This window comes from Ictalurus punctatus, chromosome 6, assembly GCF_001660625.3.
Source record: "Ictalurus punctatus breed USDA103 chromosome 6, Coco_2.0, whole genome shotgun sequence".
NCBI lineage: Eukaryota > Metazoa > Chordata > Actinopteri > Siluriformes > Ictaluridae > Ictalurus > Ictalurus punctatus.
Genome location: NC_030421.2, coordinates 18111962 through 18124251, shown reverse-complemented (window position 1 = coordinate 18124251; position 12290 = coordinate 18111962). Strand labels below are relative to the sequence as shown.

At 40.0% G+C, this 12290-nt stretch overlaps 2 protein-coding genes across 4 annotated transcripts; one reads left to right on the top strand and one right to left on the bottom strand.

Annotated features, from left to right (window-relative positions):
* Positions 1-540: 540 nt before the first annotated feature.
* Positions 541-7733, bottom strand: spryd7b (SPRY domain containing 7b). The gene is made up of 5 exons (XM_017470270.3): positions 7504-7733; positions 6957-7073; positions 3391-3557; positions 1887-1989; positions 541-1448 (listed from the first exon to the last, which is right to left on the bottom strand). The coding sequence occupies exons 1-5, from the start codon at positions 7610-7612 to the stop codon at positions 1351-1353; spliced, it is 594 nt and encodes a 197-aa protein (XP_017325759.1). The 5' UTR covers positions 7613-7733; the 3' UTR covers positions 541-1350.
* A 203-nt stretch (positions 7734-7936) lies between these two features.
* Positions 7937-11414, top strand: trim13 (tripartite motif containing 13). 3 transcript variants are annotated; one of them, XM_017470264.3, is made up of 2 exons: positions 7937-8180; positions 9196-11414. In XM_017470264.3, the coding sequence occupies exon 2, from the start codon at positions 9202-9204 to the stop codon at positions 10414-10416; it is 1215 nt and encodes a 404-aa protein (XP_017325753.1). In that variant the 5' UTR covers positions 7937-8180; positions 9196-9201; the 3' UTR covers positions 10417-11414. The 3 variants fall into 3 exon arrangements, with proteins under 3 accessions (XP_017325753.1, XP_017325755.1, XP_017325754.1); XM_017470266.3 differs by lacking the exon at positions 7937-8180 and adding an exon at positions 8488-8928; XM_017470265.3 differs by lacking the exon at positions 7937-8180 and adding an exon at positions 8935-9101.
* Positions 11415-12290: the final 876 nt, after the last annotated feature.

The following is a 12290-nucleotide window of genomic DNA, read 5'->3' as shown; positions in this document are numbered from 1 at the left end:
CTCTGACCCAGTCGTCTAGCCATCACAATTTGGCCCTTGTCAAAGTTGCACAGATCCTTTTCCTGCTTCCAACAAGTCAACTTTGGGAACTGACTGTTCACTTGCTGCCTAATATATCCCAACCCTTGAGAGTTGCCATTGTAAAAAGATAAATGTTCTTACATCACCTGCTAGTGGTTTTAATTTTATGGCTGATTGAGTAGTTCGTCAGGGGAGAAATTGCAGCATTTATTTAACCCTGCAAAGGAATAAGAAACAAAAGCATTGCATAGAAAAAGCATGAACCAGTGTACTAATAATCACACTTGTCTGTTAGTCATTTTTACTTCAGACTTTAATTGCTTCAGATTCTCAGCCATCACAACTGGAAGAGTATAGGCCTGCAATAGCCTACTAAACTATGACTCTTTATCGCTTGTGTTATGTAAGAAATGTAAAGACAATAATCATTAACTTATATGACAGTTAAGTTATATCGTTATATTGTTTTTCTTCAACTACTAACATTTACAGAAGTTTGAATCAATACATACACAAAACTTCATAGAAGTTTTCATACACAGAGTTAATTTTTATTTAGAATTGTGACAATACATAATTTGGTTGTTTACTTTAAATAGTGCAAACCAACAAGACATTAGTCATGTTTAGTTTTTTTTTTTTGTTTTTTTTTTACACCAGAGGACATGTATATTTCTCTTCACTTACTATAGTGTTAATGTACCATTTTGCAAAAATATATAAAAAATAAATAAAAGTTCCTGTCCTAGGTATATCAAATTGCACAAAAACTTAGGAAATCATTAATTCTGTCATTCATTCGTCTTCAGTTACTGCTTAATCCTGGTCAGGGTTGCAGTGGACCTGGAGCCTATCTGGGGAACACTGAGAGCAGCTAATCAATATACCTTGGATGGAACGCCTTTGGACAATTTAGAGAAACCAGAGAGTCCACAGAACCTCAGGGAGAACATGCAAGACTCCAAACAGACAATAACCGGAGCTCAGGTTCGAACCGCAGAGCCTGGTGCCGTGACACACTAATACTACAGCAGCCACATACTAAATAATGAGTGTCAAATTATAATGCAGGCTACATTAAAAAAAACAAAAAACACACACACAACCTAATTTGACATTCAAGTTTATGGCTGACTGTGTGTGCACTTTTTGATATGGTTAAAGATTTCTTTTCACATACATATAAACATCTGGCTTGTCTTGTATGGACTATGGCAGCAGTAGCAGAGAAGGCTTAAACAATACAACAGAGAAATGCAACACTCTTTCCAACATCAGCACTTTAGCCCTGAGGACGGCTTCTCTGCAAGTGCATGTGAAGCAGAAGGCTCAAAAGATCTGCTGTTCAAACAGGATCTTCTCAAAGCCTTGAGGAGGAGTGTGGTAGAAGTCGCTGAACTGGCAGTCTAAGATAGCACTGTCATCCACTGCAACACAGAGAATCAAATACAACTTCAGTTATAACTTTGGCAGTGGGAGGCTCAGTACCGTCAGAGAGCCACTGATGTGCCCTTGGGTAAAACAGCTTTAACATGTGTTTGCACTGTATCTTAAAAGGACATCACTTTGGATAAAGTGTTTGTGAATAACTAACAGTACATTTCAATTGAACATTCTTCTGATCATTATTCACTGTATGGTATCTCCAAAATACTCTCTAATTTTGCACATCAACTTCTATGCATGCTTTCAATGAATTTGATCCCTGAAACTTTTATGTCACTATTTTACCTGCTACTCTACATTAGCATTCTGTCCTCTCTGTACATCTTCTGCCACACTACAACTAGATATAGGAATGGGGTTTTGTCAATATGTTAGACTAGTTAAATAAAGAAAAAAAGGAAAATATATATATAACTGACCGTAAACTACAGGGAACACAGTCCCTCGAATGCCTGAGGCTGGGCACTGCATGTTTTTCCCATTCAGATACAGGTTCAGTTCCACATGGTCATATGTTAATCCCTGAAAAACATGCAAACACGTACCATAACATCAGAATTAGTTTATAGAATCCTTGGGGAAACTTAAGCTGCGGTGTTTTCTACCATCAGCTTTAATACAACATTAAACAGCCAGTGACAAGCAATAAACACTACAATGCTAATTTAATGACTTCTTCATAAGGGTCTATTTACAGATATATCATTTCCAAGCATGACAGGGATGGAGATCACGACTGTAGGGGCCTTCATTGGGCTGATCGCATTACAAGCCAATTTGTTTGTTTAAGGGATTAAAAAAATGAATTTCTTCCAAGTTCTCTGCCATGTCTGTTTCTTTAATATAGTGTGATATACGGTATCTTAGCAGAATGGAATCTCTAGGCCTGAGAGCTTGATGCAAATACCCTGTTCCACCTCAGCTCTCTCAGCATAAAACCATGTTGGCATTAAACTTAAAACCTTTGCAGTTTTATGAACATGAAGGCTGAAGGGTTACTGGAACTGGGGCTAAACAATATATCGTAATTATCAAAATATCACAAATGACATATTGTTATATGCATATTGCAAGGGTTTGCAATAACTGAATGATTTTAATACTTCAAAAAATTACTTAAAAAGTTAAGTATTAGGGTGACACAGATAGCAGAGAACACTTTCTTTTCCTCAAAAGAACATGAAATGTATGTTGGTTATATCATTTTCAGTTTTTAAATATATATAATTTAAATTGATTGTACACACTTATAGCATCATCATATCACATATAGCATTATTTAACAAACTTTTTAAAATTTATTTCAGAGCAGCCCTGAAAGTAAGCATCAAAGAAAAGACAGTTGTGTGAGAGAAAATGTGAAAGCAACTTGTAATTCAGGAGAGGTGGGGTGCAAGTGCAAACACTTTAACCATAAACCTATTGTTACCAAATTCAAATATTTTTCATTTACTGCATTTAGAGAGCAACTCTGATATCTGTATTGATTTTTAAAAAACTATTACTATATTTTTGCCTCTCATTTTATATATATATATATATATATATATATATATATATAAAATGTGTGTGTGTGATATATATGTTGAATTTTGTCAAACAAAAATTGTTTATATACAAAAACTGTTTATATTGAAAAATTTATAATTATATATGAAATCTGTAGGTGTCCTTAATCATGGAAGCCTGTGCTTAAATACATGAAAACAAAATATTGATTATTTGATATATTGAAATACATTTAAACAAATACTCAGCAGGTCTGATTAAAAAAATTAATAATAATAATAAAATAAACTTTGTCATCAAAGATTGCCAAAAATGGATATACTGTGTTTTGGAATGATACTTCAAATATGTACAGTGCACATTCCCCCCACTAAACAGACAAATTATGCTGTTGTAAAATTGCCATATTCTTACCACAATGTCTCCCTCCTGAGGCACACTGTTAGCTGGCAGGCAGTTCTTCTCTTCATTATTGTGATATACAGATCCATCGTGCCTGAGCACCAAACTGTGACTGTCTTGACCCAAAGGTATCTGGTTTAGATTCACCTTCTGTGTGGCCACGCCGACTCCCCACACACCTACACAAGCAGCATCAAACAGCACTTTCAGTCCTAATTTGCACACTTTTGTAAATTTTACATGGCAAATGTTATACATGCATACAAGTATCTGATAAAAAATTTTACAGTGTAATTTTCCAGACTGCTTTTAACTGACCATTGCTGGGCACAATCAAGCAAACACACACTGATGGGCAACAATCGAGCATAACAATAACAGCATCATAAAACTATTGCTGTACTGCACTCAATCATGACCTAGCTTGGTCTTGACCTATTTTATTACTGCTACCTTTGCCCATGTTGCTTGTAATTCAGACAATCATCTTGCTCAATTTTCAGACTATTTTGCTGTGTACATCCTCCTGATGTTCTTTATAATTAGCGTGTACTGTTGTAACTATAGTATGTATAGATGGTGGGAAGCATATCAGAGATTGAAAAGTGAAGGTAAAATGTTTCTGAAGCCCTCCAGTGGCTGATTACAGTGCACTTTTAACTCCACTCAACCCAACAGGAGTGAAAGTAGAGGCTAAATATAGCATTTAAAGATAAACCTCCAATCATTCTTTAAGCAGGTCTGTTCTGACAGTCTTAGAAGTTTCCTCCACATTCATAAGTGGAGTGGATAATACACTGATTGACAGCCAAAACCAACAATCACTCATTGCAGAGACACTTCTGGTAAACTGACAGCTTTACATACTGACCACAGCACGTGAAATATTTCCATCATTTGTCAATACTCTAAAAGCCCATGAAAAGTTAAATGATTAACAGTTCAAGACGTTTAGAGAAAATTCCAGTTTCTGAATAGAAAACGTCAACAGTCCAGTTGTGGTAAACCTGTGCCTGTGAATTTTTTTGTAAGGTCGCAGTGATGAAGTACACAGAATAGCACAAAATACTTGTTTTACGAAGACCTGGTATGGTATGGAATGGTAGTACAGTTTGATAAGATTCCTAATTCCCCACAAATTTTCTTCCATTTCTTTTTTTCATAGACAGATACTGTAGATAGATAGATAGATAGATAGATAGAAAGATAGAGTACCTCATTTCTTCTATTTTTATATATGTCTCATAGTAAATAGTTTTAGATCTTCAAACGAAATACAACATAAAACAAAGGCAACCTGAGTAACCACGCAATAGTTTATTTATTTATTTATTTATTTGTTTAAGCAAAAAAATTTGTCTAACACCTATCACCAATGTGAAAAACGAACTGCCCCCTTAAACTTAAAATCTGGTTGGGCTACCTTTAGCAGCAATAACTGCACCCAAATGCTTCCGATAACTGGAGATCAGTCTTTCACTTACTTCTAGGACTAGGACTTACTCCTAGGCTTTGGATCGTTGTCTTGCTGCATAATACAGTTGCGCTTAAATTTCAACTTATGGACTGAAGAGTGGACATTCTCCTTTCAGATTTTCTAGTAGAGAGCAGAATTAATTTTTCCCTCAATTAGTGCAAGTTGCAGAGGCCTTGAAGCAGGAAAGCATCCCCACACCATCACACTTCCACCACCATGCTTGACCATAGGTGTGTTGTTCTTTTTGTGGAATTCTGTGTTTGGTTTACACTAGATGTAACAGGACCCCTGTCTTCAAAACAGTTCCACTTTCGACTCATCAATCCACAGAACATTATCCCAAAAGGTTTGAGGATCATCAAAGGGTGTTTTCGCAAAATTCAGATGAGCCTTAATGTTCTTCTGGCTTAGCAGTGGTTTTCACCTCACCACTCTTCCATAGATGCCATTTTTGCCCATTGTCTTTCTAAAAGTGGAGTCACGATCAGTGACCTTTACTGATGCAAGAGAGGCCTGTAGGTCCTTTGATGTTGTCCTTGGCTCTTTTGTGACTTCCTGGATGAGTCGTTGCTGTGATCTTGGAGGAATTTTGGAAGGTCGGACACTTCTGGGAAAGTTCACTACTGTGCCGAGTTTTTCCATTTGGAGATAATGGCTCTCACTGTGGTCCTTTGGAGTCCCAGAGCCTTTGAAATAGACTGATGTATTTCAATCACCTTCTTCCTCATCATTTCTGGAATTTCTTTCAATTTTAGCATAGTGTGTTAATGGATAAGACATTTAACCAACTTCATGCTGTTGAAAAAGTTCTACTTAAGTGTTGATTTGATTGAACAGGGTTTGTAGTAATCAGGCCTGGTTGCTTGCATCTAGTCAAGCTGAACCCCATTATGAATGCAGTTTCATAAATTTGAGGAATTAGTAACTATGGGGGCAAACACATTTTCACACAGGTCCAGTTGGTATTGGATAACTTGTTTGCTTCAATATGTAACTATCATTTAAAAATGTATTTTGTGTTTACTCAGGTTGCCTTTGTTTTATTATATAGATCGATTGATTGATCAATCACTTTATTCATCCTAGAGTGAAATTCACATACGAGTCCATACAGGATTTCACGAATTGTTGCAGCCAAAATATGCTTGATTTTACTGCAGGTTATTTCAAAATTGAATTTTTTTTTTTTTTTTTTAAGGAAAACTAATTGAATTGGGAAACTGTAATTGCTCAGTCTTTCACAGTGATGTTTAGTGGTAAATGAGACGTTTTAGCTGTAATCATGTTCGATGCATGTGAATCGAAGAGGGCTGAATGTGCATCACGATGATGTCACATGATGTATCTTGGCCCAAATCTGCAGGAAATCTGCAGTAATTTTTAAGTAAATTCCTCAGAATATTGCAGAATTTCCTTGATTTTGCATTCGTTTCGGCACGCAGCACAGACAGTTATAGAAAAGAGAGAAAGTATATTAAAAGTAAATTAATATTATAAATGAAATAAAATATTAATAAATATATTTTAAAAGAATACAGTCTAACAGTGTGATGTAGTGAAGTCAGGTGTAAACATTGTAGATATAAGCAGCAGACTTGAGTGGAATTAAAGTGACAGTGCAGTACAAACATCTAGGTCTAACGTGACGGGCAGTTTAGACAAGTTTGGAGCTCTATTTCTCGTTAAAATGACACCTCAGGTGCTGCTACGGAGCTCATTATGTTTCAATCAATCATTTTTCCCAAGTCAGAGACTTTGTTTATTCAATCACATTTTTGGGAGAATTTATAAATGTATTTACGTACATTTTGTTTACAATATTACACCTCTGTTCATAGCATTTTTTTTTATTATTTCGTTTTATACAGATAAAAAAAATGCACATTGTTTTGCATTGTCTATGGTTCAGAAATAAAATAATGAAAAAAAATCATGACTGAAAAGACTCCTTAACATTTTGTTTGAAATATTGTGAGAATGTAATTGAACTGAATCGTGACCAGAGTGCATAGTTACACCTCTAGTCTTATCACTAACGCCATCTTGTGAAACGGTTTCATCCCAGTCACGACTGTTGGTCCTAATGTCCCTGTTTACTCACCCGTGGATTGGACCTTGAACTCGAAGTAGCTCTTGTTCTGGTGGAGAGGGGCGTTGGCGAGACATGCTCCGCTCCCACAGATCCGCCTCCCTCTCTTCACCACCACCACATCTGCGCCTGCAGGAGCAACACACACCGCGCTCACACATCACCTCCAATCTGCTCCCCCTCTCTCTCTCGGTATGTATTTCATAACAACCATCACACAGGGAGCTGGATGCACCGTTTTGCGTGTATTGGCTTATATTTACAGAAGGGCTATTTAAGAAACACGGTTTATAAGGCAGTGTCCAAACAGAGTAGCAGACAGTTGTTAGCAAACTATGACTACAAGTTAAAGCAGACAGAAAAGACACTTTAATAGCGGAGTTAAAGCAATAGTCACTTTCCTACTCCGTTATCACTCAAACACTTCAAGCGCAAGATGGCTACAGGAACCCTGTCTACCAGAAGATCACGCTGTCTAATGATCACAGTATTGAAGCTAAATCGTTTATTATTTATTTTTATTCGTTATTATAGCCGGTAACCGGTTAATTGTTCGTACCCATGTGGTGCGTGTCGAGCTGAACGGTGGGCATTTCTTTAAGAGGTTTATGATCGGATCCTCCATCACCACAACAGTAGCCCAGACAGCATGTAAACATTGCGGCCATATCACCTTTAGCGTTACTGGAGAACAAACTAAACCCGGAAGTGTTATTAGGTGCGTCACGGAAGCCTTCAGGAAAGAAAAAAAAGTGGAGAATGTGTGTATGGAGCCGGATGTGGCTGCAGCGTCGCACTGCCCTCTAGCGGCGCTCCGCGGTATCGACCGTCACAGTTCCCCTGCGGTTCGGCCAATCAGAGTAGCCACCCCCCCACCACCCTTCCGCTCCGAGAGCGCGCGAGCTCTCACTGGCGGCATGGAAACAGGGGGAAGAAAAATAACGAGGTCAAAATATTTTCACACGTGACACTCCAGCTATTGGACAGATATCGACGCCGCTCGGGCTCCTGTCACATGGCGCGATGGAGAGTGACGCGCGCTCGCGCTCAGCTGTTTGTAGAACAGGATGGCTATGTAGTTACCATGATGCAGCATTTGTAGAAATAAATAACCGAGATGATTACTCCGCAGGATTATGAACGCGCACCAGATGATTTATGTGCGTTTAGGTGGATTAAAATTTAACACTGCGTATAGCACCGCACGTGTAGAAATGCTGATGAGGGAGCCCGGGGGTGAGTGGAGGATTATTTCTCACTTTGTGATGCTTTTGCATAGCAACAGCACAGCCCCCAATCCCCCCCCCCCCAACCAGAAAAGAAGGAATCCTCTGAGTTTAATGTTTAATGTCGGGGGGGGGGTTATATTATTATAACATAATCTAGCTATTACTATAACTGTCTCGAGCTTCGAAATAATACCTCTATATCTATACTGGTGTTATACATTTCTTCATGCAGTGAATGCAGGTTTAAACACTTCGGATTTTAGTGCCTAGACCTGAAACGGTTAAAGTTTCCTCAGTTGGAAAGAGCAAAGTCTGCACAGCAACAAGCGCCACGATTACGTCGCGTACTGCAGTAAAAGCAACAGAGCTCAGTGTACCCGCGCGCTCGTCTGTGTTTTGGTTCAGTTGCTGACGTTTTCCTCCATAACAGTCATCAGTTGCTACCTTATCGACATCTCTCCCTCTCTCTCTCTCTCTCTCTCTCTCTCTCTCTCTCTCTCTCTCTCTCTCTCTGTCTGTCTGAGAGTCCTGAAACAAAATCCTGGGGAGACAATTTACAGGATGAGCGGGTTCTTGGATATTCCCAAGCGAAGTGTCAGGGCGCAATGGACTTGTGACCGGAGAGAACAGCGTTCCTGTAGTCATTACGCGCTGTGCACGTAGTCCCGTCACTGACGATGATTAGTAGATGTAGTTCAGGAAGGAATAATTGATAAACCATGCACTCGACGTGAACCTTACTCAGCTGTTACATAGTTAAGTTCCTCAGTCTTTTTTTTTTTTCTTTCTCCAAGCCAGACATTCTGCATGGAGAAGCAACTTTAGAGACACAATCAAATCATTTGTGGCATATGTTTTGTTGTTTTATTAGCTGGAATTCAAAGCATATGTGATATGCCGTAGGTCAACTCTGGAATCAGCTATCTGAGTACGATGCATATTAGTCACTAATGAGTGACATCGATTTGATCCGTTTTACACTCGCTGACCCGCTTTCATGTTGATTTATTCTTTCATTGCAGCCCGCGATGGATTTGCTGGAGGAGGACCTGACATGCCCGATATGCTGCTGTCTCTTCGAGGACCCACGTGTGCTGCCGTGTTCACACAGTTTCTGCAGGAAGTGCCTGGAAGGCATCCTGGAGGATAACCGAAGCCCAGTGTGGAGACCTCCGTTCAAATGTCCGACGTGCCGAAAGGAGACCGCGCACAACGGCATTTCAAGCCTGCAAGTTAACTATTCCTTGCGCAGCATCGTGGAGAAGTACAACAAGATCCGTGCGAGCCCAAGAATGTCTCAGTGTCGCGCTCACAACGGGCAACCGCTGAACATCTTCTGTGCCACAGACCTGAAGCTCATCTGCGGCTTTTGCGCCACTACAGGAGAACACAAAGGGCACAAGTTCTGCGCGTTAGAGGAGGCGTACGAGCGCGAGAAGCTTGCCTTCGAGGAGCTGTTTCGTGCCGTGGAGAGCTGGAAAGGCGCAGAGGTGCTCTCCTGCCTGGAAGCGCTCGAGGGGGCGAAGAAAAAAGCGCTGCAGATGGCCTCGCGAGACTTGGATCGGGTCTCTGAGTACTTCGACAAGCTGCTCCGCGCGCTCGAGCACAAGCGCAGTGAGATCCTCTCGGACTTTGAAACCCTAAAGCTCGCGGTCATGCAAACCTTCGACCCGGAGATCAACCAGCTCCGCTCGGCGCTCGAGGAACAGCAGCGCGCATTGCGCCTCGCCGAGTCGGTTCGCTCGCTCTCCGACCCGCTCACCTTCTTGCAGTGCATGCAGGACTTCCGCGAGAAAGTGCGCGCCATTCGCGAGACGCCGCTTCCCACGCGCACGGACGTGGACGTTGGCGCGCTAGTGCCAAGCTTCGACGTGCACGAGTGGGACCGTGTGCGTCTGGGAGACGTGGACGCGCTGCGCGCTCCGCACGAGGGCAGCGCACTCCGGTCGCCGGCGGCTCGAATTGGCCCCTCACGTCTTTCCCGGAGCCTGTGGAGTTTCGCCTTGCTGGTATGCGCGTGCCTGTGTGTACCGAACTTTCTCCCCTCAGACTGTTTTGCCGCGAGTCTCACAGCTAAAGCGGTGTCCGCGCTTGCTGGCGTCTCCGTGCCCGCTCCTGCAGAAATGCTGCGGTGGCTCACACTTTGCTGGCAGGAGGTGGCGGGAGTGTGCGCGCTCCTAACCGAGTTCTGCAAGAACTGCATTACTGAGCTCATCGACACCACGTCAGAGTTTATCAGCTGATTTTCACCCGGTGGACTTTTCTCATTTGTCGTCTGAGGCGCACATCTTTACAACTTATTACCACATAATGTAATTTAAATACAAGCCTATAATTTTCAGCTGCGTTTTTGTGTGCATTACTGAATTTGTAATTGCGGTGGTTGTTTTTTTGTTGTTGTTGTGTTTGTTTGTTTGTTTTAAACCGCCATATACACAGTCAGCTTGTGTTCTAATTAAAGTGGACCGTTTGGAAAGAAATACTAGCTATTTCAGTTAACTGAGACATGATTATGGGTGGTAGTTTTAGATTCTATTAAGGCTCAAACTAAGATACTGGTTAACAAATCACTTGCTTGGTTAGAATTAAGTAGCGCAATGTGTTTCCAAACCTATTTCAATGAATTAAAACCAGACGTTTCTCTCAATGAAAGTCACTGGGTTGTAACACGGGGATCCCCCACAGCCTCCTCCCCACCACACACCGCTCCAGCAGCATTCCGTCTAGCCCATATTATTTTTATTTTATTTATTTATTAGTGTTGTATTTTATATACATGTAAATTAAAAGAAGGAAACTCAAAGTTAAATGTTTCGCATGTAGGCCTTTATAAGTGCATTGTAACTATAGACAGATGAAGGACACATCATATTTAATTTATTTTTCGATTAAAAAAAAAAAAAACCTGCCTAAATAGGATGTACTGCTGTGGTGAGTCGAGAAAAACATTAAAGCCGAATTTGGTATACTTTATATACTTTATCACTTGTGTAAAAACCAATTGCTTAATTTCCTGTAGGTTTGGCTGCCGATTATAACACACGTTTACAAAACGACCACGTTGATGCATGTAATCGTAAGAATTAAAATGTTTTTTGTCGTTGTTGTAGTTTTTTTTTTTTTGTTTGTTTGTTTACTTTGAGGTATGGCTTTGTGGTCCATTAAGCATATATTTGGGGTTGACCCCATACATCCGTTGGCACTTTAAATAAACGGTTATGTATATGCCTACAACAAAATAGAGTGCTGTGGGAGAATCCTTTTTTTTTTGTTTGTTTCTTCAAAACTGAAATCCGAAGTCAAATCCTCCAGTAAATAAGCGCCGTGACGTCACCACTCCCATCAGTTCACCGATCAAGTCATGCACACGAAGTATAAATTTAGCCGACTGTTGCTAGGCAATTTCTGCATGAAAAGTGACATTAGTTGTGCCCCCACCTCAATAGCCTAGTTTATAAAAATAAATGTTACATAACGCCAGATGAATTGAAGACTGAATACCAGTGAATGAGCGCGTCACCCAGCTGTGTGAGGGAACACTTGGACAGCGCCACGAGAGCTTTTATTCCCCTTTAAAAAAAAAAAAAAAAAAAAAAAAAAAGAAAGAACGAAATAAAATTTTAAAGAGAAACAGAAACCTACATATAACGATTTACAAACCCCTGTCCTTCACCTTCGTGATGATCAGGGTCTTACAGCATTTCGAGCTGACTGTGCATTGTAAGGCGCTCACACTTCATATTTTCACCCCCTGCTGCATTTTCAAAGTCACTTAATAACACACAGAAATGACTTGATTCATATGCAAGACGCTTTTTAAAAATGTAGTAAATGAACACTGACAAAGTGTTATAAACTCTTTCAGTGATTATTTAGGTTCAGATGAATTCAGGGGCTGATCCACATAGGCTGTTTCGCGCTGATATTTTGCGCAGCGTGTCACTGTTCAAAATAACTATTTATTAAGTTATAAAAGTATTCATATTTTTATAAGATATTTTTAAAAACTGCTCCAGATTTGATTAAGATCATGACTGATTACACACCTCATGTCGTATGACAAAACGAAGAGTGCAATATATATATATATATATGTATATGTATATATATATGTATA